The sequence below is a fragment of the Eubalaena glacialis genome, chromosome 10 (assembly GCF_028564815.1).
Source record: "Eubalaena glacialis isolate mEubGla1 chromosome 10, mEubGla1.1.hap2.+ XY, whole genome shotgun sequence".
Lineage (NCBI taxonomy): Eukaryota > Metazoa > Chordata > Mammalia > Artiodactyla > Balaenidae > Eubalaena > Eubalaena glacialis.
In genome coordinates, this window is record NC_083725.1 from 83,994,128 (window position 1) to 84,022,009 (window position 27,882).

Consider the following 27,882-nt stretch of genomic DNA (forward strand, 5'->3'; position numbering starts at 1 on the left):
CTCAGCTGGCACCCACGGCCAAGCCTCCCAACTGGTCTCCTGATTCCATCTCTTACCCCCCTGTAGTTCCTCCTCACTTGGCAATCAGGGTGGTATTTTAAAAAGGCAAACCAGTTTGTCTTTTCTCCTTGTGTAAAGCCCTCAAGTGGCTTTTCCTTGTTCTCAGAATGACATCCAAACTCCTTGCCTGTGAGGTATTAGGTAATTCATTCCCTCCCCTCTGACATCATCTCTTCCCTTCACTGCCCTCCATCCTTCTTTCTGTTTCTAAAACACGTCAAGCTCATTCCCACCCGGGGCCTTGGCTCTTGCTTGTGTCTCTGTCTGAAGGGTTCTGATACCATATTGTTGCATAGCGGGAGACGTCAGTCAGGCCTCAGCTCCAGCGTCCCCTCCTCAGCGAGGCCATGCCTGACTGACTCTACTGCATCACCCCATTGTATTTTCTTCATGGCACTTAATCACTGTTTCCTGGAATGTAAGGCCCATACAAGCAGGACACTTGTCTCTCCTGTTGAACATTTTCAGTCACTGAAAGGAAAATGTAGTGATGATGATCCATAAAAGAGAATCTGAAAGGAAGTGCTGTGTTGCTCTCTTCAGGGTGTGATTATGAGTATTTCTGTGTCCTTTTGATTACCAGCATTTTGTAGAATAAGCATGAGTTGCTTTTGTTATAACAGAAAACAAAGCATTAGAGGAATTTTACCTCTTAATCACTCAAGAGCAGGACAGTAGTCTGGAAATGAATTTAAATGTTAAATAAAAGTTCAAATTTCTGAAAAATAGCAAAATGCCTAAAATTGTCTGCTATTCAGAAAACTTATAAGTTAGAGATATTTATTTATTTTCCACTAATTGGGTTGACTTGGTCTTCAGATAAATTTTAAGCCAAATTACAGTCATCATTTTTTTCTTTTTTTCCAGAGAGAAAGCAAAGGCTGGCAATATCTACTCACCTAGGATAGGGGCATTTGAGATTTTGTTTGTCTTAATAGAAACTCACATTACAAAAAATTTATATGGAAACTTTTGTTTGCGAGTTGAGGGCTTCATATGCTAGGCTTAGCATATGTACACTATTCAAATAGCAGACAAATTCATATGGCAACTGCTTTTATTTCTCCCACTCTGTAGAGTCCCAATTTCACGGAGGTAAGCAGCTGTAAACTTCCACTATTAGTAGGCTCCACGGGAGGTTGCTTATTGATCCAGGCTGCTATGAGATACCTGTTAGAAGTAGACAGGTCGTAGTAGCAGGCTGTTACAAACTAGGTAGTTCACTGCACCACTTAATTAGGTCAAACATATTTTGCTGCAAAATCTCAGACAAGCCATGCCATGGAGATTACATGGGCTCTATTTGGCCTATTCTGGCAGCATACTGGGGACCTGAGGTTTGGGATCTTTAGTTGTTGTCAAATATTATTTTATCATAATTGTATTTATGATCTTGATAGCTTTTTAAAAACCCTTTAATATCTATCATCAACCTTTTTTTTTTCTGGTATAAATTTTAAAGTAGATCCAGGTAATCTCTATTCATGCACCGATTTACTATATTGAGTATTTATTGTAAAGGACAGATTTTTTTCTTTTGAAACAACAATATTAAACATTTGAGTAAGTTATATGTGGACTTCCAAGGTGCTTTTGACCCAAGCGAGATGGTTGGTGTCTGATGACTAGTGTCACTGTTAGCCTTTACGTGTCTTTTTACATCGAGTGTCTGCTTTGCAAGCTGTTTGTAGGATGAAAGTGCTCAAGGTTCTGTGCATCTGTATGTTTCAGAAATACACTGCTAGCCTCTAGAAGAAAGCTTGTTAAATGCGAAGGTGACTCTCCAAGGATTTATATTTTTGCATTTTGGAGTATTTGAAAATATGATATGCCAAAAAAGAAAGAAATACAAATATATGTTGCAATAGCAGTAAAAAAGATTTGAAAGTATAAAGTTACTGGGAATGGAATACTGTATAAGTTAATTATGGGAACTAGAACATTCACTTTATGAGGTCCTGGTGCTTCAGTTTTCTCACATGTAAAATGGGGTGATGATGGTGTGTAACTCTGTTACCACATGGAAAGTGGCACATAGCACTCAGTGAAAGCTGTTGTTGTTATGTGAGGGCATCATTATTATTACTATTATTACTTAAGGGGATTTAGGACTAAAATTAATACGAGTCGAGCTTATTTTCACTAATACCTTATGTTTATCCTTTTTTTCTTTTAGGTTCTTGGTCGGGTATAAGAACCTTATGTACTTACCAACAGTCTTTCTGCTGGGTTCCGTTTTTTGGATATTTGTGACTTGGTTCATCTTATTTGTTCCTGATATCCTTCCAGGTTACATTTAAATGCATATCTCATTTTGCTTTTAAAAATTACTAATGCCATTGTTAGAAATTTAGCTACTAGAAGAGATCCAGGGAAAGTAAGTCAAATTTATATTCATTTAATGGTCCTGGTTGAAGATGTTTGGAAATCTACTGAATTCTGGAAATGATCTCAGAGTACACTATGGAAACAGCAGGTGTCTAGTATTGATTACTCATAGGAAGGAAACAATATAATGAATTACTGTTTTATTTAGATCCATAAAAATTTGTTGTATTGCCTTGAGATTCTCTTCAAGGTCCGATGGTTCTTTTAACTTGGTCAGCAGTTATAGGTGATGAATAAATCTTCTGGGTACCAAGGTCTCCTGCACGGGAAGAATACTGGAGGAAATGTGTCCTCCTCAGCAGTGGTCAGTGCAGTGTTATTATCCAAGGCAGTGATTTTCAGTACACAGTAAAAATAAATTTGCATTGCCACCCAAAACGTACGTGAAAAAAAGTTTCAGAAAACAGTAATCCGAATATGTGCTTTACTCTGATATTTTGTTGTTTTATCCTATTCTATTTCCTTTTTAACAAATGCTGGTCATAGCCCATTTATTTCTTTCATGACCTACTAATGGATGGCAACCCGTAGCTTAAAAAAAAAACTCATCTAAGGGATAGGTTTATCACTCAAGGAGCAGGGCCCAGGCCAAGTCTAGTCAGCTAGAAGTGGGGATAGGGGTTACTTCTTGGTTTATAGTTACTTATAGCTCCCATTGGGAAGGAGGCATTTTCTCCAATTTTTGATGTTCCCACCTCTTTCCAGGCTCCTTTCTCCCCTTCGAAGGATCCTAGGAAGACATTAAAGTCTTGCTTTCCTTACAGGGGAAGAGAAGAAGGGGTATGGTAGATAGACATGTACCTTTAAGCGTATTCCTTTAGCTCTATGTTATTTCTCTTTCTGGTAATGACACACTTGAAAAGAAAGAATACTGTTTATGAGAGAGATGCATACACTCAGTTCAAGAATATTTTTCCATAGGAATAAATGTAAAGTGAGAGAGGCATATGAGTTCTCAGCATGCATACATCTCCCTTCACTATATAGCATGTTTTTACTTTAGGGATGCTTTTTATTTCTGAGCATTATCTCTAATATTTTTCAGATTCCTTTAATCTAAATGAATGGCACAGCATACCATGGAGGGCATTTGACTCTTTTCAAAAGATTTTATTACATCTAACCTTTGTCTCATAATTATTTATTTGAGGGCAGCTTTTTAACCACTAGCCTTATTACCACCACTTAATAAAGGCTTGGATGATATCATAATGTGATACGAAAATACTTTATCACTTGTAGAAGTCCCAAGGCTGGTAAATCCTATGGTAGTTGACATGGTACTGAAAGGGCTGGCTGATACTTTTATTTACCAACTCACATGCAGTGGAGTAAACACAGTTTAAAAATTGTGTTTCTTGATGAATTTTTAAAATGTGAGAAACTCACACTATTTCAAATTTTGCACCTAAAATGTGGTAGTTTTTACATTGAATTATTTCAAATTTGCAGCATTAGTATTAACAAACATGTTACTCCACTGTAGTTTGAAAACCTCAATTACAGAGGTATTTAGTTAGTATTCAGCTTAGTATTCAGTTGAGTTTACTGCTGTTCAATATTTGTGAAGATGTCATTATATCAGAAGAACTGTTTTGATTTCCATAGCTGGACAGAATCTTAAGATGTTGGAGTTGACAGGAAGGTGTTTTACTCACACGTACAGCATGAAGCCGTTTGATCTGAGCACCCACGTGAGGCCACTGCTGGTGAGGGCAGGTCGGTCAGTAGGTGGCGCCATCAGATCAGTGTTTTTCAAGCTGAATGCTAAATGCTGTTTGAATTGCCTTGGGTGTGCCCTGAGGTGCTGCCCTGGAAAGACCCAGCCTGAGAGTGTAGACTAGTCGTGTTGCCAAGTGTGGATTGCATGGGGCTTCCACTCCCACAGCCGCCTTGCCCATCATGGGAAGAGGGTCTGGGAAACTGTGGAAAGAGTACGGTCTTTGGAATCAGACAGAATGAATTGGAGTTTTGGCTTTTTTTTCTTACTAGTTATGTACCATTGGGCAAATAATTTCCCTGAGTCTCAGGTTTTCTGTAAATCGGGGATAACAGTACCAAGTTCATGGGGCAGCTGCAAGGATTACTACGCTAGGATGTCTGTAAAGTGCTGACCATAGTCCCCATTCTGTAAAGAATACCTATTATTTTATTATTATTATTATTATTATTATTAATTGGTCTTATGAATAAAATCTGTGTGGAAGGCTACATGTTGGGATTAATTTTAAGAGCAGCTCTAGGTTAGCTCCTCAGATGAACAGTTTCTTCTGGTGCCTTTTATATGTTCAGCAAATAATGTGTTTATCTTTTATGAGGCAGGTTTGAGAGAAAGAGAGAGGACCTAACTGATGAGTTTGGAAGTAAGATGAGGATTCAGGAAAGAGATGGCGAACCACTGAACGTTACATTTGTGATTCCGTCTCTAGCTGAGTTAAGTTTAAGAAGGATAAATATGTGAAGCCCTAATACTGGGTTTCAGAGGATCAACGTGTACAGGTGCGCATTGTTGTGGGAATGACATAGATTCCAGTCAAGTGAAAAAGAACCAGGAGCTTTGACTAAAAACCCAGCATGGGTAGTGATGCAGCTTTCAGGGAAGCCAGTATATAAGGACGATGTGAGTGTCCAAGGAAAAGACATCAGCAATCTCACTGTCTTCTGCCCTGGTCAGGACACACCTGAGATGTGTTCTTTTAAAAGAGAGCAGGAACAAAGCAGGAACATACCCAGGAGAGCGTGTTGTAGGAGGAATGCTGTTGCTGCTTATCCTGGAGGTGTGAGCTCTGCCTTCCCGTTTCAGGTGTTTGGAAGTCTGTCATTTGGAAGCCAGTGCACTGTATAGAATGAGCACTCAATAATTACTGAACAAATGGGGAAGCAGCTTCTGTAGGGTCTATCTATAGGACACCTATAGTGTAGATCTACAGTGTAGAAATAAAGGAGCTAAAGAATGAAAACCAGTTAGTCCAAGTTATAAAAAGGCAGATTTTAGATCCACGTTGAGAAACTTTTTAACTGCAAAAGGGTCACAAGCTAACTGGGGAGGCTGCGACGTCTACAAACAACTATGACCTAAGGGCTAAGTGCTGTAGAATAAGCATTCTTAGGTTCAGGGAAGGGAGAGAATCCTTTCCCATAGGGAATCAGGAAAGACCTAAAGGGGGAAGGCGGGTTTTAAGTTAGGTCTTGAAGGCAGTTAGGACTTGGACGTTCCAAAAATGTGGTTTTAGAAGTAGATGGGGTGAAGTGGGGAGCACTTGAGGGCAATGAACCACACAAAGCAAGGACATGGAAGCAAGGAATGTTTGGCTTTTATGTGAGGGAATGTAGTGCGATTCATTTTACTTGGAAGGAGAAAATCCATTGATTCTCCTGGGATTGGTTTTGAAAGTTATTCAGAATAAGAGCCCAAAATTTGGTCCAGTCAATACATATGAGATGATCATGTGATTAAACTGAATGTGTTTTTGAGACTGTGTCATGTGTGTTGATCAGGATTTTATGGGAATTAAATTTCAGTTTCACACAACTTTTTTGGATCCTATCTCTTTCTTAAAGCCAGGCCCATCTGCAGATAAACACATAAACTAAACCAACAAGATTCGTTCCTGCCTACCTGAACCAGATGTGGTTGTGTTGGTTTTTGTGGGCTAGAGCAGTGCTTCTCAAACTACAATGTGCATGTGCATCCTCTAGGGATCTTGTTAAAATCCACAGTCTGCTCCTACAGGTCTGGGGTGAGGTCTGGAATTCTGCCCTTGTACCAGGCTTCCAGGTAAAGCCATTGCTGTGGGACCCATGGACCACACTTTGAATAGCAAGCGTTCAGAGTTTTATTTTATGGCCACCTTTTCCACTCTGAAGTTTAGCAGAAGAACATCTTGGCAACACCTTGGAAGGCAGATACAGTTACTATGTCAATATAGTGATTTTAATTGGGCAAGGAGAACTGGTTTACTACTGGCGTATTGGTTTATTATTGCACATTCATTTGTCTTTCCCTGGGGCAGAGTTTTATGTGTGTTTTTTTTTTTTTTAATTAATTTATTTATTTATTTATTTACGGCTGTGTTGGGTCTTCGTTTCTGTGCGAGGGCTTTCTCTAGTTGCGGCAAGTGGGGGCCACTCTTCATCGCGGTGCGCGGGCCTCTCACTGTCGCGGCCTCTCTTGTTGCGGAGCACAGGCTCCAGACGCGCAGGCTCAGTAATTGTGGCTCACGGGCCTAGTTGCTCCGCGGCATGTGGGATCTTCCCAGACCAGGGCTCGAACCCGTGTCCCCTGCACTGGCAGGCAGATTCTCAACCACTGCGCCACCAGGGAAGCCCGAGTTTTACTTTTTTATACAAAGAATTTGTACCATTTCAAAAACACTTCAAAGTGGGTAATGTTTATCCTTGAAACACTTTATCTTAATTTATCCATAATATCTGCCTTTCCAAATAGTATCTGATTTGTAATCACTTTGCAAGGAGAGCAATTTCTTTGTTTCTGAATTAACTCAGCCTAATACAGTTACAGGGATTAAGTTATGAAAACTTTCCAGTAGGAAATCTTTGCTAGCATTAATTTAATATATAGGGAAATATTTTTAGTTGGCCTCTCTGAATTCAGTGGTTTGTTTCTTTGACTAATTTTGTTAAAATGATCAGAAAATACTGTTTTAGGTGTGCACAGGAGAGCCACAGTTACACCGTTTAGATATTAATTTATTTGGATATGGAAGGTTTTTCAATTTTTAGGAGGTTCTTCATACATTATAACTATTCCTATCAATATTTTATATGAGTTTCAACTAATGAGAAGAGATTAATTATTAGCCAACTATGAGCAAATTCCTACAGGATTAGAGCATAGAATGGGGCCAGGTTTGAGGGTAGGGATATGTGTACGTAAGGGAAGGTGAGGCTAGAATGCAGAGAAAAGAGACTCTTAGGCACCAGTGATGAAATCTGCTTTCATCATAATTAGGCTGTTCTTACTTGAAGTCTGATATGTTCCTTAACTTTGCTTTAACATTTAGCAGGCACCACTTTCTATTTCGTTTTCATTCTCAGCATAGCAGCCTTCCTCTACTTTTTCTACAAGACTTGGGCAACTGATCCAGGCTTCACTAAGGCTTCTGAAGAAGAAAGGAAGATGGTGAGCTTTCTCTGTAATGTTACTGATTTTTTTATAGGAGAGTATGGAAACTATAGAGGGTCATGACCATGTTGGTTTTTGTCATGCCTGCGTCTCTAGTGCCTGGGACCTAATAGATGCAGTGTAAATGTGGGATGATTAAAATCAACAAACAGATTTCTCCACTGTCATTTATTTATATGAAAGTTTAAAAAATATTTTTATTTTTTATTACAGTAATATCCCACCAGGACTTTTTCAGATATAATTTCTGTCAGTAGATATGAGCGCCTACTTCTTTATAGTAATACTTAGATAATGATCATACAGTTTAAATTCCCCCATTAAGTACATGGAGGGTATCTAGGCAGGGGTCAAGCAGAGTCCTTCTCCTTACTGGCTGAGAAGATGCCCCTTCTCTTCCTCAGACATGAAATTGTCAGATGACATGATGTGTCTTCCATTGCTCGTGAATGTTTAGAAGTTGGGGAGACGGTTGTCTTCTTTGTTACCTAAAGCCAGTGTTCCTGAAAGACTGCCTTTGGTGCTTGTAACCATCAGTTCTGATGTATAGGTGGTTTTTGTTCCTTTTTTATGAGTGTATAATGTGTGTATTTATTTTTCTCTAGCATACTATAACTGAGAAATCATTGCCATTCATGGAGAAAAGGGGGGGTGTAATTTTTGTGCATTCTAATTTATTGGCTATGGTTGAAAATGCAGCCTTGAAAAGTCACATATTTCAAGCACAGAATGATATGGTGGCAAGTCTTCTAAGTTGCTTTTCTAGCTACCTCAGTTTGGAGAGAGAGCTGTGAGAATGGTATGTAACCGTGCATCATCCATTCCCCAATAAAACGCAAACATAAGGTCAAACTTGATGTCTTTCAGAATATCATCACCCTTGCAGAGACCGGCTGTCTGGATTTCAGAACATTTTGTACATCATGTCTTGTGAGTGAGTCTTTTCTTTATAATTTTTTTCCCATCGTAAAAGCAAATTCTTGGTTACGTTGCTCATGTAAGCATTTTTCAAATCTTCATGGTATATTTATACACCTTTCTTTTTACCAGGTGTAAAATTTGTTTTCTTTAATTTTGCATTACTGTCAGAATAGTCTTCTGCCTTGAACATGTGGGAGAATGATGTTTGTAATCTCTTGAAGTTGCCTGTGGTTAAATCTCTTTGTGTGTTTTCTTTGCTTTTTCCTGCCATGAAGCATATGTTAGAACTAACTTGGAGTCAGAGGCTCATGATGACCCTAGAAACCACTTAGTGAAACCTTTGATTTAGCAACTGAAGATTCATAGCCTAGAGGGAGGAAGTAACTTTCCCTAAATTATTGGCAGAACCAGAAGTGTAACTCGGTTCCCTTTTTCTTAGTCCAGGGCTCATTCTGCTGTGTGGTGCTGCCTCATTTCCCCTTAGTCAGTGTCAGTAAGCTCTGGAATTCAGATCCCTTTTAGTGACGGCCTAATTAGACATGTGGAAGTAAATAGTAATAAGGCATTCCAGAGCCTCTAAGTGAATTGATGATCGATTTAGGATTATTTGTGCCAATGTCTTTATAATTTAGGAATAAGATTTTGCTTTTGATGTGTTACCACTTTGAGATTCTGATTTTTGCTTAGATCTCTCTTAATTGTCCACTTAGATAAGGAAGCCATTAAGGTCACTCCATTGCCAGGTGTGCAACTCCTGTGTGGCTCGGTATGATCAACATTGCCTGTGGACTGGACGGTGCATCGGTGAGAGGGTCAAGTTTCCATTTACCATTTTGAAGTTCAGCTCTCTTTAGTTATGTGTGTCACTCAGAAAAAGTGGAAAGCATGTAAGGGGTCCATTCTTGCTTGTCAGAGAATCAGCTTTGTGGTCTAACACTTTTGGAACATGGACTCTTGATGTTAATAATAATAATTAATGTCATTTGTATAGTATTTTAACATGTATAAAGTACCTTCATATATAGTATCCTATTTGAACATCAGAGGTGGGTATTATTACCTCCATTTTAGAGTTGAAAAAATATTAAAGGTCAAATTATTTGCTTGAGATCACTTTAGTAGTGTCAGTCTTCCGCTCCAGATACCATGTCTTTTCCATATTTTGTGTCTTGTCCCTTTTATTCACCTTCTCTACTTGCCTCTAAGGCTCAGGTAGGTGCTAGAACCAGAGACGGCAGAGGTCTGGGGATTGCCTTCCACCCAGGGAGCGTTCTGATCCGAAGCCCTGGGTTTCCTCCGAGCTGTCACAGTAAAAGCCAGGGCTTTATTATGAGGAACTTCAGAGGGACTATGGTCATGGGTCTTCAGGGGAGGCTATGCATGTATAATCCTGATGAACAAAAGGCTGCCTCAGCTCAGGCAGCTTTCTTCGGTGCATTTTGATGTTCTCCACTACTCCTAGAGAACAGGTGAAGAGAGAATTCCTGGGCTTCCAGGCTTCGTGTACCCCATCCCACCATAGAGATGAGATGATTGGCATTATAACAGGCAGCTTTGAATGGCAGTGGGAAAACAATAGTATGAGCCTACGTATTTTTATCACACTGCGTTTACGTAGTGTTTTCATATATGTCATCCTGTTTGGTTGCCACAGGCCTGTAAAGTAGACAGAAGAGATATTTTCCCCATATTAAAAGTAAGAACACTGAATCAGAGAAGTTAAGTGATGTACCTATAGTCACACAGCTTGTCATTCGTAAATCTGGGTCTCCTGATTCCAGTGGGTGTTGCTCCTTCTGCTGGGCTTTGCTACCTCAGGAGGAGGTGGGAATGTGATGGTGGCTAAGGAGCTTTTGTGTCATTAGCATCAAAATGCTGCCATCTCCAGCATCAAGGGGGCAGCACATGCAACAGTGGGGCTTGGTTGCCTGGCCCCCTCACCCCTTCTTTGCTTCTGTAGGCCTTTCTCAGGCCACAGGTTGCCCCTCTTTTGCTTTGTCAGTCTCCTGCAATATATCTATTGCCCCTCAGATTTGTTTTCTCTGTTCCCCTGATTAAGTCAGTACTTGATGTCCAGAAGTTGTACTTATATAAACCTATTACACGGAAGGAAGGAAGAGACAGGGTATGACTTGCCCCAAATCCTGCCTCCTCCCCTCCCTCCAATGCTGTATAGGCCATCCTAGAGCTGTATTTGTTCTATCCAAAAAAGAAGTGTAATGAATAAATATTAGTTTAGTTAACATGGACAATTGAACATGACATATCAGAGCTGTTTGGTTTGGGTTTAATGGTATTTAAAAGCAAAACAATAGCTTATTTCTCTTTTACTTTGGTGAAGGCTTTTGACAGGGAAGTGGTTTAATAAGGTCTTGATCTGGAAAATCATTGGAAGAAAGTATTAAACATGTTTTTCTTTTTGATGTAGGTTTTGGCAACCATCATTATTACATATTCTTCTTATTTTTCCTTTCCATTGTGTGTGACTGGATTATATATGAATCTTTCATCTGTAAGTATAAATTTTTCTTATAGCAAACTTATGCACCTGCACTCACATATACTTTTTCTTGTAAACTCTTGTATCTCACATTCCGGCTGGATGACTATAAACCATACCTTAATAAAAATGAAACAAATGTCTCTAAGACTCTCTCAGCATTGGGGAGCTGCAAGAAGTGCTAGAAGAGGTTAGTTGTCAGTAGTTTGGAAGAGATTCAACTCTAAAGTGACCTTGACAAATTTGAGAAGTGGTCAGAAATAGAGATTCATTTAAGGTAAGTGCAGATTTATCCCCCAGTGAAATGAGTAAAAATCAGGTGTTCAAGTACAAAGCAAGGGAAGTGATAAGTAAATAAACTAGGGGAAAAAAAAAGATTGGTGCTAGAGAGGTTGTGGGAGGGAGGTGGAGGTGGTCACAGTAATTAAGGAACAAAACTCTGAAAGCTCATGCCATTTGACAGATGTCAAGTCAAAACTTAGAACTGATGGGAAAACGGTAACAATGATCGAAAGGTCGAAAATAATAACTTGGAAGAAAACATTAGCTCACTTATTCTGCATCCCTGAGAAAGGCAAATAACTTTTCAACAGCAGTGCAGAAGGGCGTTGAGGGGGTCTCATGGAGGGAGTGACGTTGAGCTGTTCCAAGGTGAGCGACTAAGAACAGGGTTTAAATTGAAGCAGGGAGGATTTTGGTTAGCTCTTAAGAATTGCATGACTGTGCTTTTCAGACCTTGGACTAGGTTACCTAACCGGAAACACTTACTGTGCTTGTAGTTTATTTTGACTTTATTTGTTTAACTGTTTATTATTCATTTATTCTGAAGGTTTTAGGAGAATTTGGATCTAGAGGCAGAGGCTTCGCTACTGATCTGTTTCCATCCACCCTCTTGTTATATTCATGCTTAAGTCTTAGATTTTGCTGGTAGAATACTAGTTTGTTGCTTGAGCTAAAATCTGAAATGATGCAGGAGGACGTGGAAAGTTTTTTCCTACGTTTTTTCTTTTCCCCTTAGCATCCCAAGTCCCACCGCACCTTACACTCCCCGCCCCACTCACCCACTGGCTTTCTCTAGTTTAAATTTCGTTTAGTTGTTGAAAGACAGTTCCTCCTGTGCTGTCCCCAGCCTCCCAGATCTCTTCTCCAGAAACATCCAGTATTACAAGTTTTGTTTTGTTTAAGGTTTCATTTTTAGAGATTGTTAATTAAAATCTACGAAATGATCTATTTTTAGCCCTGCCGTAGGCATGGAGGGGGCCTCAGTTACCTTGTCAGCCCCTCTCCCTACCAGACACCGTCGGTGTCTCTGATCACTAGGGAATGCTTTTGTAGCTCAGTGTAACTGCCACCATCTCAAATGGACCTAAGTCAGAAGGTTGTGATCCCTGATCTCAGTTCCTGTCAAAGGCCATCAGAAATCCTAAGCATTGAAATTTTAAAACCTCTTAGATTATGTCCTGTGGTGTAAGAAATAAAAGATTTTGTTGACAGTGCTTCTTTCTGTCGAAAGAGCTGCCTTTTTAAGGCGTGACAGTAAAGCATGTTCCTGGAAAACCTTTCTAAGCTTGCCCATGGACCAACTTGTCCCTTGGACTTGATCCTCGTGGAGAGGAGCCAGATTTTACACGACTCTTGTCTCTCCCCATTCTCTCTCTCCACTAAAAATAGTCATCTTTGTGTGGTGGCTATGTCCAGCATACGACTGTATTGATAAGGACAGAAGTAATTTTCCATCACATTCATTCTTTCCAAGTTGCTTCCTTATTACATGCGTTTGGTTCTTCCATCCTCTTTGTCTTTATTCTGTGGCTCAACCAATTTTTGTATCACGTTTTTTGTTTCTTAGGAACAGTCCACCTTACATTTACTAACAGCTGTATAGACTAGCTGAACGTGTTTTGTTACTTTTATCCCATTTATATTCTGACAGTATTTCTTTACACCGAATGCACGCATCCTGTCATTTATCGTTATCTCTCAGACAGCAAAAACGAACTTTTGCTCCATTTTTCTAATGAGACCTCATTGTCATCCCACCTTCTTTGTTTATCGTTAACGCTCCTGGTGCCAGAACGCTACTGTGCACCCTCATCCTCCTCGTGGGATCCGGTTCCAGCTACTCTGACTCTGTGCAGCCTCCATGCATTTCCCCTTCTGTGAGGTCTGTTTTCAGGGTGGACAGTAAGTCACTCAAAGTGTCAGCATCCCGCAAGTTACAGGGAGAAAGATTTTAGATCATTGTCAGAAAGAACATTATAACTGTCAGAGTTGTTTGAAGATGAAAGTGATTGACCTGGAGCAATACGTGTTCCCTATCATTAGCCAGTGACCACCTGATAAGAATGTATTATTAGTACATATTAAAGTGTTATATTGCATAACATAATGTATGTGGCCATTCGCAGCCATATCTTTGATAAATCTGAAATCAGTCCTATGAAAATTTCCGTTCAAAGTCATGCTGTGTTATCAAAAAAATTCCCAGAAGGGAGCAGTAGAAATCCAGAAGCTGAAAGAAAGTAGATACTCTTTCCCACTCAGCAGCTGTTTCCTCTGCCTGCTGTTGGAAATTATATTCTTTTGTTTGTTATATCAGGTACATGGAATGCATCTTTCTTTGTAGTCCTAATGAGAGAAGCTCTAAAGAAAGTGTAATTTACCTTAAGTTTTTTACCTTGATTGTTACTCTATGATGATTGCCCTTAGAATTCTTCTGGCATATATTCATGAAAGATGGTTGGAAATCAAATGAGACTCAAAAAGGAAAAATGGACAGACAGTTGATAGTTAAGTCATGGACTCATTTTCTTCCTGTCCCAGGAGCTCTTAATGTGCTGCTTTGGGAAAATGTCTGAAACTACTTAGCAAATTGTCAGAGGCGTTTATGAAACCTCAAGGTGCAAATCTACACAATTCTTATTTCCTTGTCCTTTATGAATGCTCATGATGCCTGTTTAAAGTCATTGGTTTTACATAACCTTGAAGATCTGTTCCCTTGTTTCTGCTGCTTCCTACCTGTGTTCTTACTGCTGCTCTTGGCTGTGTGGGTTAGAGGGTCAGTATCGTGAAGACCATAGTGAAGGCCTCACTTTTGATCGGCATGTAAATAGATGTTTCTGGGGAAAAACTGAGCTGCGACCATATGAATCTTGTCCTCTGTTCTTTTCCTAGGGGTGTCTGACTCATGAGTTCTCTCACCTGGCTTTTCTCCCCCTGCAGGATTAATTATGGTCCCAGTGCAGAAGTACACCCAGTAACTGCATGCTGTAGGCTGTGGTCCAGTGGTATCTAGGTGCTTATAGGATTTCTTGTGCCCACAGAAATGGCCTGTTGATCTGAACCCTTAATAAGAGTTTATATTCTGTTCTGTAATAGACCCTTATCTTGCTGTAACATGGATAAGATAGAGAATTTTCTAGGAGAAATGTTTATTAAATATATAATCATTCTCAGTTATCAAGTCCTTGAACAATTAACTTCTGGCCAGCGTTTTTTATGCTGAATATGCTAATTTTAGTGATGATTTTATAGACGTTTTTGCTTTTATTCCCTCACTGCCAACTACCAATGCAGTATTATCATAGCCTTAACAGTGAGGTATCTTTTTTTTTTTTTTTTAATCTTTGTTGAGCTGGCATTTATTTGGAAGATAAAATCTTAAAGTTGAGTTCTGATCTGTGCCATCATGTCTTACTTTCTCTTCTCCCTAAACAGAACTGCAGTGATTTTTATCTTCTTGAGGAATGATCACTAGTTTGTTGCCTTTTTAAATAATGGGTTCCTTTTTTGTGAATTCACAGATTGGTCAAATCATTGTGTCACAACATTCAGAGAAGATGGACTGTGGACCTACCTCAATCAGATTGTGGCCTGTTCCCCTTGGGTCGTATATATCTTCATGTTAACAAGTTTCCATTTCTCATGGTCAACATTTTTATTACTAAATCAGCTCTTTCAGGTATTTATCTTCTAATAATGCCTTTGAGTAAAATTTCCAGTACCCCATAGTGAGATAGAAAGACTTGAATTTCAAATCAGAACGCTTAGATTTGAGTTCCGCTTCTGTCACTTACTCTGTGGGTCTGGGCGTGTCATTTGACTCCTGAATTTCAGTTTCCTTGTCTGTAAAATGGGGATAATAATGCCTGTCTACTCTCGCAGGATAGTTTAAAGGTTAGAGTAATAAGATGTTAGTGTAGCCCTAGGAGTTATCTAATCTGACCTCTTTTACAGATAGAGGTACAGAGAGGTGAATTGAATTGCTCAGGGTCACCCAGTGAGTGGCAAAAATCAGAACTGGAAACTTAGGTCTTCTGACAGTTCGTTTCAAGGGGTTTTTCCATCATATAATTAAATTATATGGCATATGAAAGCATGGTATAAACTGTAAAGCATTGTGCAAATGTGAGATTATTATGTTCCCTCACTTTTCCCAGACCTGTTTGTTATCCTTATTATTATGCAGTACTTAAGTGGATGGAAGTGGGGAAGAAATGAAAGATGCATCGCTAACCAACAGACATGGTAATTACACTTGCAGAGTAGGTCATGACCATTAGAAAGCTCATGCTCCAGGGCAGTAGCCACCACCTTCAGCTTTCTGTGAAGCTTCTGTCCCCTCCCTGCTGCCTGCCTTCCTTTATGAGCGTAACCTAATTCTCATTGTTGCTATGGCCTGCCCCCGTGGAATGGACAGCCATGATCAGTCTGAGCCAATTATTGCCGGACCTCAGACAATTAGAGCATTACTCAACAAAAGCAAGATGTATTCCATTTTTATGGGGGAATAACCAATTCTGCAATAATAATAAAAAATAAAGTAAGAAAAAGGGGGGAAAATGCTAAGGAAAGGAATTAAGCTAATAATACTGACTGAACTGAGGTTTCTGAATACTCGTCCTAATCTCCTATCTGACATCTACAGACTCAGGCGGTAAGAATGGATATTAGCATCAATGATTGTTAATATTATAATCATTTATAATACCTAATATTTATATATGCTTTACGTATTCCAAAGCACTTTCCCGTCAATGGCCTCAGACATTTGAGTTGGAGTCTGTGCCAAAGTCGTGTTTCCATTTTATGGATGAGAAAACTAAGCCTAAGAGACGTTGAGTGCCTTGCTTATGGCCATAGGGCTCAGTCAGAGGTGGAGTTAGAAGCAGAACCTAAGATTTGGGACATCAGTTCTAATTCTCTTTCTTCTTTCCTGGATTCTTAGAATAAGTACATTTGAGGCTATAATGTCTTTACTTTTTAAAAGAAAGTTTGTTTATACTCTCTAAGGCAGGAAAGTGGACTCAAAGTTTTGGTTAGTTTTCAAAAACAGGAATTCAGAGTAAAGTTGTTTTCTTAATAAACAAAACAATCCAGTTATTTAAAGCCCTTCGTTTCCTGAGTGCTCAGGTGAGTCATGGTTTTGACTGTAGGGAGTCAAACTGAGCATATAGAGGGCTGGCAAGGACCATGGGCTTTATTCTCACACTGACTGAGGTGTCCGCCCCAGTTCTGCCACTTTCTAAGCTGTGTGGCCTTGGGCCAGTTACTTCATCTCTATCAGCCTCTGCACTGGATCATTTTAAATATCTTATCGCAAATCCTTAGAGAATCCGATGAGGATGCTGTGATAATCTCTGTCTTACAGATAAGGAACTTGATGTTTGAATTATTTTGAGGATTAGGTGAGATATCTCAGTGAATAATATTGGTTTTAATGATTTGAGAGTTCTTAAAGTTACCTTAATTCTTACCCTTCCCCAAATTTATGGATTTAAATGTTCTTCACTTCAGATTAACTTTTTTATTTGGCCCTTTTCAAAGAGATACTAAGAAGCGTATAGAGGTTGAGATAATTGCATTACTACTGAACTTATGTTGTTTGATTCACCTGGAAGTTGAATGCTGAATGTGTTGAGAATCTAAACATGGCCGTAAGCCACAACTTGAATTACTAAAGCAATCATTTCACGACTCTGAGTCAATGCACTCTGCTTTCTTAAAGGTTAAAAAAAGTCAGACAATCAAAAAAAAATAAAATGCCTAGCTACTAGATTTACATAGGAGTCTTGTTTTGAGCTGCTCTGTCCTTCCCCTCACCGTGATCCTTGGTTAGCAGTCCAGGTGATGTTGTCTTTGGGGGAGAACTGAATGTTTGCCAGTGTCCTGTGATGCATTGCTAAGAGTGATGAGCCTCGATGTGGTGGTGTTTTTCATGTACCTTCCCACCTTCATTTTCAGATTGCTTTTCTGGGCCTGACCTCTCATGAGAGAACCAGCCTGCTGAAGCAGAGCAGGCACATGAAACAGACGTTGTCCCTCAGGAGGACCCCATACAAGTAAGTGAGACCTATTCTGCCCACTGAGCCGGTGGAAGGTGCTGGCCTCGCCATTGGTTTCCCGACCTAGTGTCACCACCTACAGCCCTGCTGCCATCCTCTAACTGACTGACGGAGTTGAACCTCTTCTTTCTTGGAAGCCTCAGTGACAGGAGATGAGTGGTAAGGTCATGAGCCCCAAGGTGGTAAGATTTAGTCTACTGGACTCAGCACAAACAGTAAGTGACTTTGAAGTTTTGCCAAGATGGGAGATCTCTTCAGTCAAGCCACATGGTCACAAGGTTGCATATTGCTGGCATGAAGTCAGCGTGAGATAACTAAGCACGTGGCTGAGAAAACCAGCCACAAGACTCTCTGTGGAAAGCGTTAGATTGTGAACTTTGCCAGGATTTTCAACCTGGCTTTCTATCACCAGTAATTCTTTTAGCCTGATGTTTAAAGTGCCCACCTGTGTCAGGGAAAAGTTACTTTTTCAGGTTTGGGATATGTTTTCCCCAGAGCACTGGTTGTGTAAAACCTGTCCTCAGCTGAAAATGAGAGTGTTTGTAGGATGGCTGTCATCTTATGAGATGAGAGATCAGGGTTTGAAGCTTATCCTCCTGTCAGATATATCGGGATCTTGGAGGCTGGGAGTGCTGCAGAGGTGACCCAGGGCCCTCTAGGGATTTGACCGCTCACTGCATATCTCATGAGCAGTCTATTTTAAAGCACACTCGTGGTACAAGATGAAACTGTTAGGCTGTTAGGCAAGGAAATCAGAGCCTGGGATATGACTATGATGTGTGTTTAGAGGAGAGAAATTGACTTAATTGGGAAGAGACGGCCAAACTGATGGAGTGTAGAGAGTCGTGTTAAGCTTGTGATGATTATTTCAGACTGGCAGTGATAATAAAATCCCTTTCTCAGTGACTTAACCAGAGGAATAAATATTTACTCCACCGAAGCACGGACCTCTTTGTGATAGAGGTGGAATTTTAAGCTGAGCCTTGAAAGCTGTGGGGTGGGGAGAAGGAAGGAAGGGCATCCCGAGCCCTGGAGAAGTGTCTGAATAAAGGGCCAGAGGTGAGAGAGTTGGGGCATTTTGGGGAATTGCTAAGACATGGCAGCATTACTGGAGGAACTAAAGGTAAAGCCTTGGAGCCACTTTGAATCTAGCTTCAAACCAAAGATTTGTCTTATTGTCTTCCCCTAAGTTACTTTTACTCACTAGCCAGCTCTTGAACTGGGCCCTGTCGGTCCCCAGCACGCCTCCCTGCTTCCACCCCATCAGTTCCGTGTGGGCAGCCCCCTGCCTGGGAAGCTGCCTTCTTAGCAGCCTTGGGAATTTCTTGACCACTCTCACTAACCTGCAGCAGCGGCACACGCATCCTCACACACAGACGTGTTCCGATGTGTTTAAGACGTTGGGCTAGGCCCTTGAAAGATGGGGCGTATGCCTAAAAATGAATATTCATGATAACTGAACAGACAGTAGCATTCAGGAATTTAATGGAGGAAAAAATGATGCTGAAGATATGTAGTCAGGAAGGCTCCAAAGGGGAAGTGGGCCTTGACCTAGGCCTTGAGAACTGGTAGGGCTTAAAAGGATAAGGGTGTCACCTGATGGAAGAGTAGGGGAGTGTGGGTTCCAGGGTAGAAGAATGGCCCATGCAGTTGTGATCACGGGAAAAATAAAGCCAGAGTAGCTATAACAAAAGATGAGTTTGGAGCATCAATACCCGAGGAGTCCTGGGCTTTATTATGTAGGGCTGTGAGTACAAAGATGAGGGATTTGGCTTTGAGCCTCTGGGTAGAGGAATGTTGTTAAAGGGTTTTGACTGAGAGGTTAGGGGCCATGAATATATCAGGTGTTTGGAAGACCAGTCTCCAGTATGTAGGATGAATTAGAAGGAATTGAGACAGAGACACCATTTAGAGTTTCTTAGAATTCGAAGAATCCCATCTTGTTGATCATAGTTTTTCTGGCCTGTCTGGCCCTTGAGATAATCCAAGTCTGAATTAGAGCAGTGGGAATGGAAAGAAAGAAACTTAATGGTGGCAGTGACTGTTCTAGTGAGTGGGGACCCAAAATGAACTTGGTTGCTGGGCACAAGCCAGGGAATCTCAAAGTAGGAATTCAGGTCCAGAAATGGAACTGGGCTTCAGTTTTAAGGGCCATAAATTCAGGAACTGTCTGATTCACCTCTGGATTCCTGCAGGATCTTGGAAGGATGTATACTGTAAATTCTCAGTGAATGTTTATGGTTTGAATGAATGTTTGTCAAATGCTAACAGGAAATGTAGTAAGACGTGTTCTCTTTCTTTCTTGGCAGCCTTGGGTTCACACAGAACCTCGCAGATTTCTTTCAGTGTGGCTGCTTTGGCTTGGTCAAGCCCTGTGCAGTAGACTGGACGTCACAGTACACCATGGTCTTTCACCCAGCTAAGGAGAAAGTTCTTCGCTCAGTGTGAAGAAAAGCAACCCACCACTCTCACTCTGATTTGTTTGTATTTATGTTGATGCCCTGTGGTCTGCAAGTAAAGTGAAGATTTAGAGTTCACCTAAGCCCAAAGGAAAACACAGGTGGTTTTTAAAGCATTTGGTTAAAACAGAAGTTCTCGAGAAAGGCTTACACTTTTTCAGACTTAGTAAGATGGACTGTTTCTGAACAATCTTGGCAGACATCTAAAAAAAAAAACTTTTATATTTTTCACAAGAAAACACAAGTTCCTTTTTCTTTTTTTTTTTTTGGAGATAATATTCACCAATTATGGAGAAAATGTGGTATTTTCAGATACTTTTATTGGCTGTTTCAAAATAGTATTATTCTTTAAACTTGTAATTTTTGATAAATTATTTGTCTTTGTTTTATCTATAAATATGTAAAAAAATATTTAAATAGATGTACCTGTTTTGCTTTCACACTTAATAAAAAATTTTTTTTGTAGTTGAGACTTAGTTTCTGACACTTGACACTTCTTGGATCTTAAATTGAGAAAAGGTATATATAGGATATGAAGAAAAATTCCCAAATTCCAGGAATGAGTTGAGATCACTGTTAATAGCAATAGCAAGATTTAATTTTGTTTTCCGTTTTGCTTAGAAAATTGAACGGGAAATCTTAAAGATTAATTACAATTTTTACTTAATACCCTTAAAATATTAGACTGGTGTGATTGTAATTGCTCATTTTCTTTGTTCTGGAAGAAATGCTAATTCAACTTGAACTCTTGGTATTGTGTGTGTGTGTGTGTGTGTGTGTATATATATATATGAATATGCCCCTGGACATGGCACCTTCCCGCTGAAAACCCTTCCTTAGGTTCCCATTGCTCTTGGGGTAAAAGCTAAAATTCTTATCTTGTCCAACTGACCCTGAATGATAGAGCCTTATTTTGTTTACCATCTTGCTTTGGACCACAGTTTGTACTCTAATGGCATAGACCTTTCAGTTCCTCAAAGACCTGTTCTCCTTTTTTCTACAGAGGCTTTGAGATAAGGAAACTAAAGCCTAAAGAAGTTTGTATTTTCTTCAAGGTCAAATGGATACCAAGTGGGCTACCCACTCTGAGGTCCCAGCCTCCTAGAATACCACCTGACACGTATGTGTTCAATAAATATTTGAATGAATTTGTTGAATGAATGAAGGGTTTTAAAGCAGAACATGATGTGATCAGAATTGTGGCTTGAAGACTGATTCTCATTTAAGGGACAGAAGGACTTTTTCTCATTTAAGGGACAGAAGGACTTTTTCTCTCTCCCTGCCTTTCCCACCAACACCCGCCAAGTAAATATTCTCAAATTGTGGTCCGTAGACCAGTTAGATCAGAATCACAGGGACAGGGCAGGGGCCTGGGGCTCACTTGTTTAAAATTCAAATTCCCAGAGCCACTGTATTCCAGCACACCTAATTGATATGTAACATGGAAAGCACATTTCATTCATTTTTAAATTATTCCACAAATATTTATGGAGCATCATGCTAGGTGTTGGAGGCCATAAAACATTTAATTGAGCATACTAATCATGGCATTTACAGTCTAGAGGGGAAGCTAAGATACATGAAACTATAGTATAATGTAGAAAATACTAAAAGCTATAAGAGGGGTGCAAATTAAATATGGTTAGAGTTTAGAGGTTGGGGAGAGCCTCAGTGGGTGTAATCAAGGAAGTGTTTATGGATGATAGGGCATTAGAAAGGGTTTTCAGTGATACTGAGTTTGGAAATAGGGAGTTGGAAGTGAAAGGCATTCAGATGGAGAGAACTCTATGAGTAAAGACAACGGGAAAGTCTAAAGTATAGTCAGAACAATGACAGCCTGGGTGTATAGGATGTTGGAAGTGGGGAGCTTGGTTAATAAGTTGGAAAGGTGGACGGGGGCTAGATCACCAGGGGCACTGAACGTTAAGCTAAGGAGCTGTAAGATTAAAGTGAGCAATAAGGAACTATTTCTTTACTCTTGTAAGTAAAAATTCTTGAAAACCTTGTCAATATCTCCAAGTCCTCTCTCCCATCCTCCTTCTAACCCGTCTGCAGTCAGGCTTTTACCTCCAGCACCTCATGGAAACTACTCTCGTCCAGCACACCGGTGTCCTCCGTGTTGCTAAATTGCGTGTCAGCTCCAAGTCCATCGTACAGAACCTACCAGCAGCATCTGACAGGTGGTCACTCCTGCTTCCTTAATACACTTTCCTCACCTGGCCTCCAGGAGAGCACCCCTGAGTTTCCTCCTCCTCTCGCTGGTTGCTCTTGAGAGCCTAACATCTCCTTTGCTGTTTTTCCGCCCCTACCATTTAATGTTGGAATGTCCCAGAGGCGACTCCTTGATCTTCTTGCTCTTTATCTAAACTCATTTCCTCTTCCTTTATAATCTCATCGGATTGCGTGGTGACGTATACCATCTATGTGCCCAAACGCCCCAGGTTGTTAACTCCAGTTCAGACTTCCTTCTCAAACTCCAGACTGTGTACTTGACATATCCACTTAAACATCTATAGACATATTAAATTTGACTTGTCCAAATTGAAACTGAACTTCTGATTTCTACCCTAGCCCCATGTGCACAAATAAAACATAGATTTTAAAAATCGATAAAAAATAAAACATACATTTTAAAGTAAATGAATAAAAAGTAAACAACCCTGTTCCCTACCCTCAGTGTTCCCCATATCAGTTGATCAGAAGCTCCATCCTTTCCATTACTCAGGCCAAAACCTTAGAATCTTTTCTTGATAACTCACTTTTTCTCATAATACCACAGATTCATTTCTTTGAGAAATCCTACTGGCTCTATCTTCAAAATATATCCAGAATTGAATCCTTTTGGCCACCATTGCTGCTGTAGTCCTGAGTTACCATCACTTCTTGCCTGGATTACTACAGCCCTCTTATTTGGTCTCCTTGCTTCCACCTTCACCCTGTTACAAGCAGCGGGGTGATCCTCGTACAAAGCAGATTGAATCACGTCACTCCTGGCCTCAGGAACCCTCCAGTGGCTCTTCATTTCACCAGAGGAAGAGCTGAAGCCCTGACAGTAGCCTGCAGGACCCTATAGGATCTGACCACTTCTCCTGCTTTTCGCCTTGCTGATCCCACATACCTCCCAGGCATGCTTCTGCCTCAGACCTTTCCCTGCCTGTTCTCTCTGCTTAGACCGCTGTAACCCCAGAAATCCATAGTGCCTTTCCTCACAGCTTTCTTTGAAATGTCGGCTTCTCAATGAGGCCTACCCTCATCCACATTTTGAAAGTCGTAACATCCTTTTCTTGCCCTTTTCCTCCTCTTTACCCTACACTACCTTTCCCCCATAGCACTTACCACCTTCTAACATACTGTGTGATTTATTTATTGTGTCTACTGCATACTGTCTCCCTCTCCACCCCATCAGATTATAAGGTCCATGAGGGATCTTTGTTCTGTTCACTGATGTATCCCAAGCACCTAAAATACTGTCTAGCACGTAGTATGTGTTCAATAAATATTTGCATGAATCTGCTGAATAAGTCTGTTGAGTGGAATTGAGGGCTTTTAAGCAGAACATGATGTGATCAGAGTTGTGTTGAAGGCTGATTCTCAATCTGGGGGCAAGTGGACTTTTTCAAGTTATATCCTCTCTTATTTTCTCACCAACCCCTGCCAAGTTAGTGTTCTCAAATGGTGGTCCACAGACCGTTCACATCAGAATCAGGGGCTGGGGGATGGGCGCGGAGGGTGGTGTCCAGGGATAACGTGTTTGAAATTCAAATTTCTCATCTCAGACCTTTTAAATCAGTCCCTGAGAAGAGAGTCCTGGAGTCTGAATTTTTGTCAGGTTCCCCAGATGGCTCTTACCATGTACGTGCTACAATTTGAGAATCATTTACTTTGGGAATTGCACTTCCATTATTCTATTTTGGCTTTTCCCTCGGGTATATGTAGGTGTGAAAGTTACAAAAAAGTTTGGGAATCTGTTTTATACTAGGCACCCTGGGTATGCATCCTGGATATGTCAATTATAAGCTACTTTCATCTCTTTGGGCACATGAGTTAGCTTTCTAGTGCCTCAGTTTCCTTATTTGTATTGTGGGTAATAATAGTATACACCTCCAAGTGCTGTTAAGAGGATTAGATGAGTTAATACATTTAAAGTGCTTAGAATTGTAATTGGCACATAGTAAGGGCTCAATAAATGCTGGCTATTCAGAAATCTTTGGAAAATTGACTAGAGAGAGAGAAGCTAGTGGTAGGGAAATGTGCCACATCTTCCCCCTCTACTCTGCGTTGTGTGTCTGGGCTAGGACTCCGAAAATTACAGTCTCCTTGTCAGCTGACTTTCCGTTAAGTTCCGCCAGTAGACTGGAAGGAGGAGGGGAGAAGGGACTTACTCCATCCTACTTGCCAGCTGTTCCCCTCAGCGCTCTTCAAACAATGGCCCTTCACCCCGACAATGACAGTTGGAATCAGTGTCCAGCTATTTCCCTGGATCAGCTCCATGGTGCCCCTTAGAAGCAGCAGCAGTTAGCAGGCAGGGCGCTCTCCTCAGAGGTCTGACTCCTAGCCCCCCGGAGAGCTCTCCTCGAGGCATGTAAATGAGGATACCCCCATCTCTTCTCTTTGTTTCCCCAGCCCCAGGGGTGGTGTAGCTACTTGCTGCTGCAGTTTGTATCTCTGTGTTAAGTCAGTGTGTCCCTTGTTACTTTTTCAAAAATTTTAGCACCTGTTTAGCCAATTTCCTCTATTATTTTCTCTCTTAAAAAACAAAAAACAAAACTAGCGTGATTTCTGTTTTTCTGACTGGACCCTGACAGATAAAAAATGTTAGAGGTAAACTTTTAATTGTGGTCTAGGCAACCAATAATGAAGGCACAGGAGAGATGGGCAGGCCCCGTTACTGACTGACGAGGAGGAGGAGTCAAAGATGGCTTTGCAGTGTTGAACCCAATGAATGAGGGGGCGATGGTGCTGTTTTGAGAAGTAAAGGAAACAGTGTGGAGAGACTGGGTGGTGAGTTTGGTAGTTGGGGCCTGTTTGAGATACTTAAAGCTATCCAGTGGAACAGTTAAGACAGCTGGAAAGAGGCCAGGGCATGGATGGGAGTCACCTGCACAGATGGATGAGATTGTCACAGGAGAGACGTAGAAAAATGAGATGAAAATGAAAAGGGAGTTGCCCTCCCAAAATGGGAAGATCAATTCTAAAAATAGACCAAAGATGAAAACCAATGCAAACAAAAAAAGAGAGGAGAAGGGCAGGAATATGACCTTACGGAACATGGATCTAGGGAGCTGGAGAGGAAGGGGAGGGGGCTGGGAGGAGGTTGAGTATGAGGGTAGTCAGGAGACAGAGTCATAGAATTCAAAGAGAGGAACTAATTTCAGAGAGAAAGCAGTGGTCAGGAGCGAAGGCAGGGCTGAGAAGAACAACTGAGGAGAGACTGGAGAGTTTGTGCTTGGGAGGTGCGGCGGTGTGGCGGCATGGGGGGGATCGGAAGCCAGATGCCGAGATGCTAGGGAATAAATGGGACCTCGTCTTACAGTTGGCTGTGAAAGGAGAGGGGAGAAGGCAGTAGCTTGGAGGTAATAGCAGGGCTTTGTTTCTGTTTTGTTTTAAAGTCAAAGCAAGCCCAATCATGTGACTCGTATCACCATGCCATAACTTCATTCCTTTTACCAAATGCCTGTGTAGTCACATTGGAGAGGACACATTTGAATCGATTTCACAAATATTAGGCAAAACCCTGATGATGCTCCCTGTGACTTAAATGAACGGGATGGACACTGATAGCAACTATCTTGGATGCAGCACATCCAGTATTTCAGGTGCATGTTAGTCAAGGAAGTTAACACGATAGTAAACATGCCCCCAATCTCGGTGACCTAACACAACATCAGGCTTATTTCTCCTTCTTGTCACAGTGCATTTAGAATTAGCAGGTGTCCTTCCATGCAGGGACCCAAGCCCCTTCCCAATCAATGGCTCCACCATTTCCTAGGGCCTCAGTGTCCACTGGACCTTCTGTATCCACAGATGTGCAAAGAGAGAGTGGAGACTTTTCTGGGGGTTTTGGGGGCCAGGCCTCCGTTGGCCAACTCAGCATGTGTCCTGGTCACTGGTAGGGAGCCTGGGAAATGCAGTAGAAGAGTGTGCCCAGGAAGCAGAGGAGAAACACAGCCACTGCTGAACCACAATAAGGTTCTTTGTTTTGTTTTTTCATTTCCAAGCCCCTCCACTCCAGTATATAATAATCTCTTCTTTTATATTCTAGTAGAATTTGCTTTTAGTCCAGCCTACAGTCTCTCCCACTTCACTCACTCCACAAATGTTTATTAAGTGCCTACTATTTTTCGAGCACTGTGAATACAAGTGTGTCACATTCTAACAAGGAGGCAGATGGGAGTTGAAAAATTCAATGCAATGAGACAAGTGCTGTGTTAATTATGTACTGGCTATGAGAACACAGAGGTGGATTAATTCTGCTCAGGTAGTTCAGCAATAAATTTTGCAGAGAAGATGGCATTTGACCTGTGACTTGATTACTAGGAGTTCACCAGGCTAAGGAGTTGGGAGGAGGTTCCATCTTCCTGACATTCCAGGCAAAAAATAGCATTCCCAAAAGCATGATGGGGTGAGGGTACTTGTTGTATTTGGAAAGCTTCAGGTCTTTAAGTGTAGCTGGGGCTTGTATGGAAGAGATTGTCTAAAGCTAAGTTGAATGGGTTAAGTCCAAGACCAATTCATGAAAGTCCTTATATGACATACTGTTATGGGCAGAACTGTGCCCCCCTACACCCCCAAACTCCTATGTCGAAGTCCTAACCCCCAGTATCTCAGAATGTGACTATAATTGGAGATAGGGTATTACAGAGATAATTAAGTTAAAACGAGGTGATTCAGGTGGTCCCTAATCCAAGATGACTTGTGTCCTTATAAGAAGAGGTAATTACAACACACACACATACACAAAGGGAAGACCATGTGAAGACACAGGGAGAAGGCAGCCATCTACCAGTCAAGGAGAGACTTCAGAAGACAGCAACCCTGCTGACACCTTAATCTCAGACTTCTAGGCTCTGGAACTGTGAAAAAACAATTACTGTTGTTTAAGCCACCTATTCCATGGTACTCTGTTATGGCAGCCCTAGCCGATTGATACACATACCAAAGAGTGGGCATGGAGGGGATGTATTCTAGGGACATTTTGGAGTCAGAATCAGGGAGGCTTGGGGAATGAGGCAAGGAAGGATGTGGGAGAGGGCAGAGCTAAGGATGACTGAAGTTTTTTGCTTGTCTCCTGGGTGGGTGGTTAGTGGGGCTGGTAACTGAACTGCAGTGGAGGAATAGGTTGCATTGTCTGGTAGTCATTTCACATGTATCTCACCCCTCAGCAAGCCTGGAAGTCCCTAGCGTGGGGGACTTCCTAGTGAAGGGCCAAGGTAGCATATTGCTTTTAAAGTCAGTGCAGGTTAAAGGAGATTTGGTTCAGTTAATTCAGTTCATCCCTGGTATTATTAATTGTTCGATCGACAATGATGGGATCTCTTATATAGCTCTGGGAAAAGGTTTACAAATTAAAAATGCATTGTCCTAGGCTTCCTTCCCCAGAGAATGTGGAATGTACAATATTTCCATCCTCAGGCCGTTTGAGTGGAACTCAATGGCTGAATTACCCCAGCGAGAGTCTCTAGGCAAGTAAAGCATATTTGTATATTATCTCTTTGAAAGTGGGATGGGACACAACCTCTGCCAGCTGTTTTTTTATTTTTTGTTTTTTTCTGAACCATTCTATTAATGCCAATCAGAGAGAGAAAATGATTAAATGTAATTGCATTTTGAGCATCAAAAAATAGATAAATAGATAAATAATGAAGTCAGTGCAAGGCCTTGTCCATGACAGCAAGTAAGCAACCCTGAATAAACGCTCATTTTAAAGAACACCTTTTTGGGACTTGGAGCATAGAAAAACCCACGGTTTAGTCTAGTGTTTCATAATTTTTGTCAATAGATTTTCATTTGCTCTCATTTTCTGCAAATAATTGAGAAGTGTATGGTGGTGGGAGAAATGCCGTG

General features: G+C 40.9%; 1 protein-coding gene across 2 annotated transcripts in view; it reads left to right on the forward strand.

Annotated features, from left to right (window-relative positions):
* ZDHHC13 (zinc finger DHHC-type palmitoyltransferase 13) overlaps positions 1-20,138 on the forward strand; it is a 48,823-nt gene extending 28,685 nt beyond the window's left edge. The window contains exons 10-17 of one of the 2 annotated variants that reach the window (XM_061201524.1): positions 2,237-2,337; positions 7,467-7,591; positions 8,462-8,524; positions 9,226-9,319; positions 10,944-11,027; positions 14,819-14,976; positions 17,259-17,356; positions 19,669-20,138. In XM_061201524.1, the coding sequence (XP_061057507.1) occupies positions 2,237-2,337; positions 7,467-7,591; positions 8,462-8,524; positions 9,226-9,319; positions 10,944-11,027; positions 14,819-14,976; positions 17,259-17,356; positions 19,669-19,807 (862 nt within the window). In that variant the 3' untranslated portion in view covers positions 19,808-20,138. The remainder of the gene's footprint in view (positions 1-2,236; positions 2,338-7,466; positions 7,592-8,461; positions 8,525-9,225; positions 9,320-10,943; positions 11,028-14,818; positions 14,977-17,258; positions 17,357-19,668) is intronic. The other variant, XM_061201525.1, reaches the window with a different exon arrangement.
* The last annotated feature ends 7,744 nt before the right edge of the window (positions 20,139-27,882 follow it).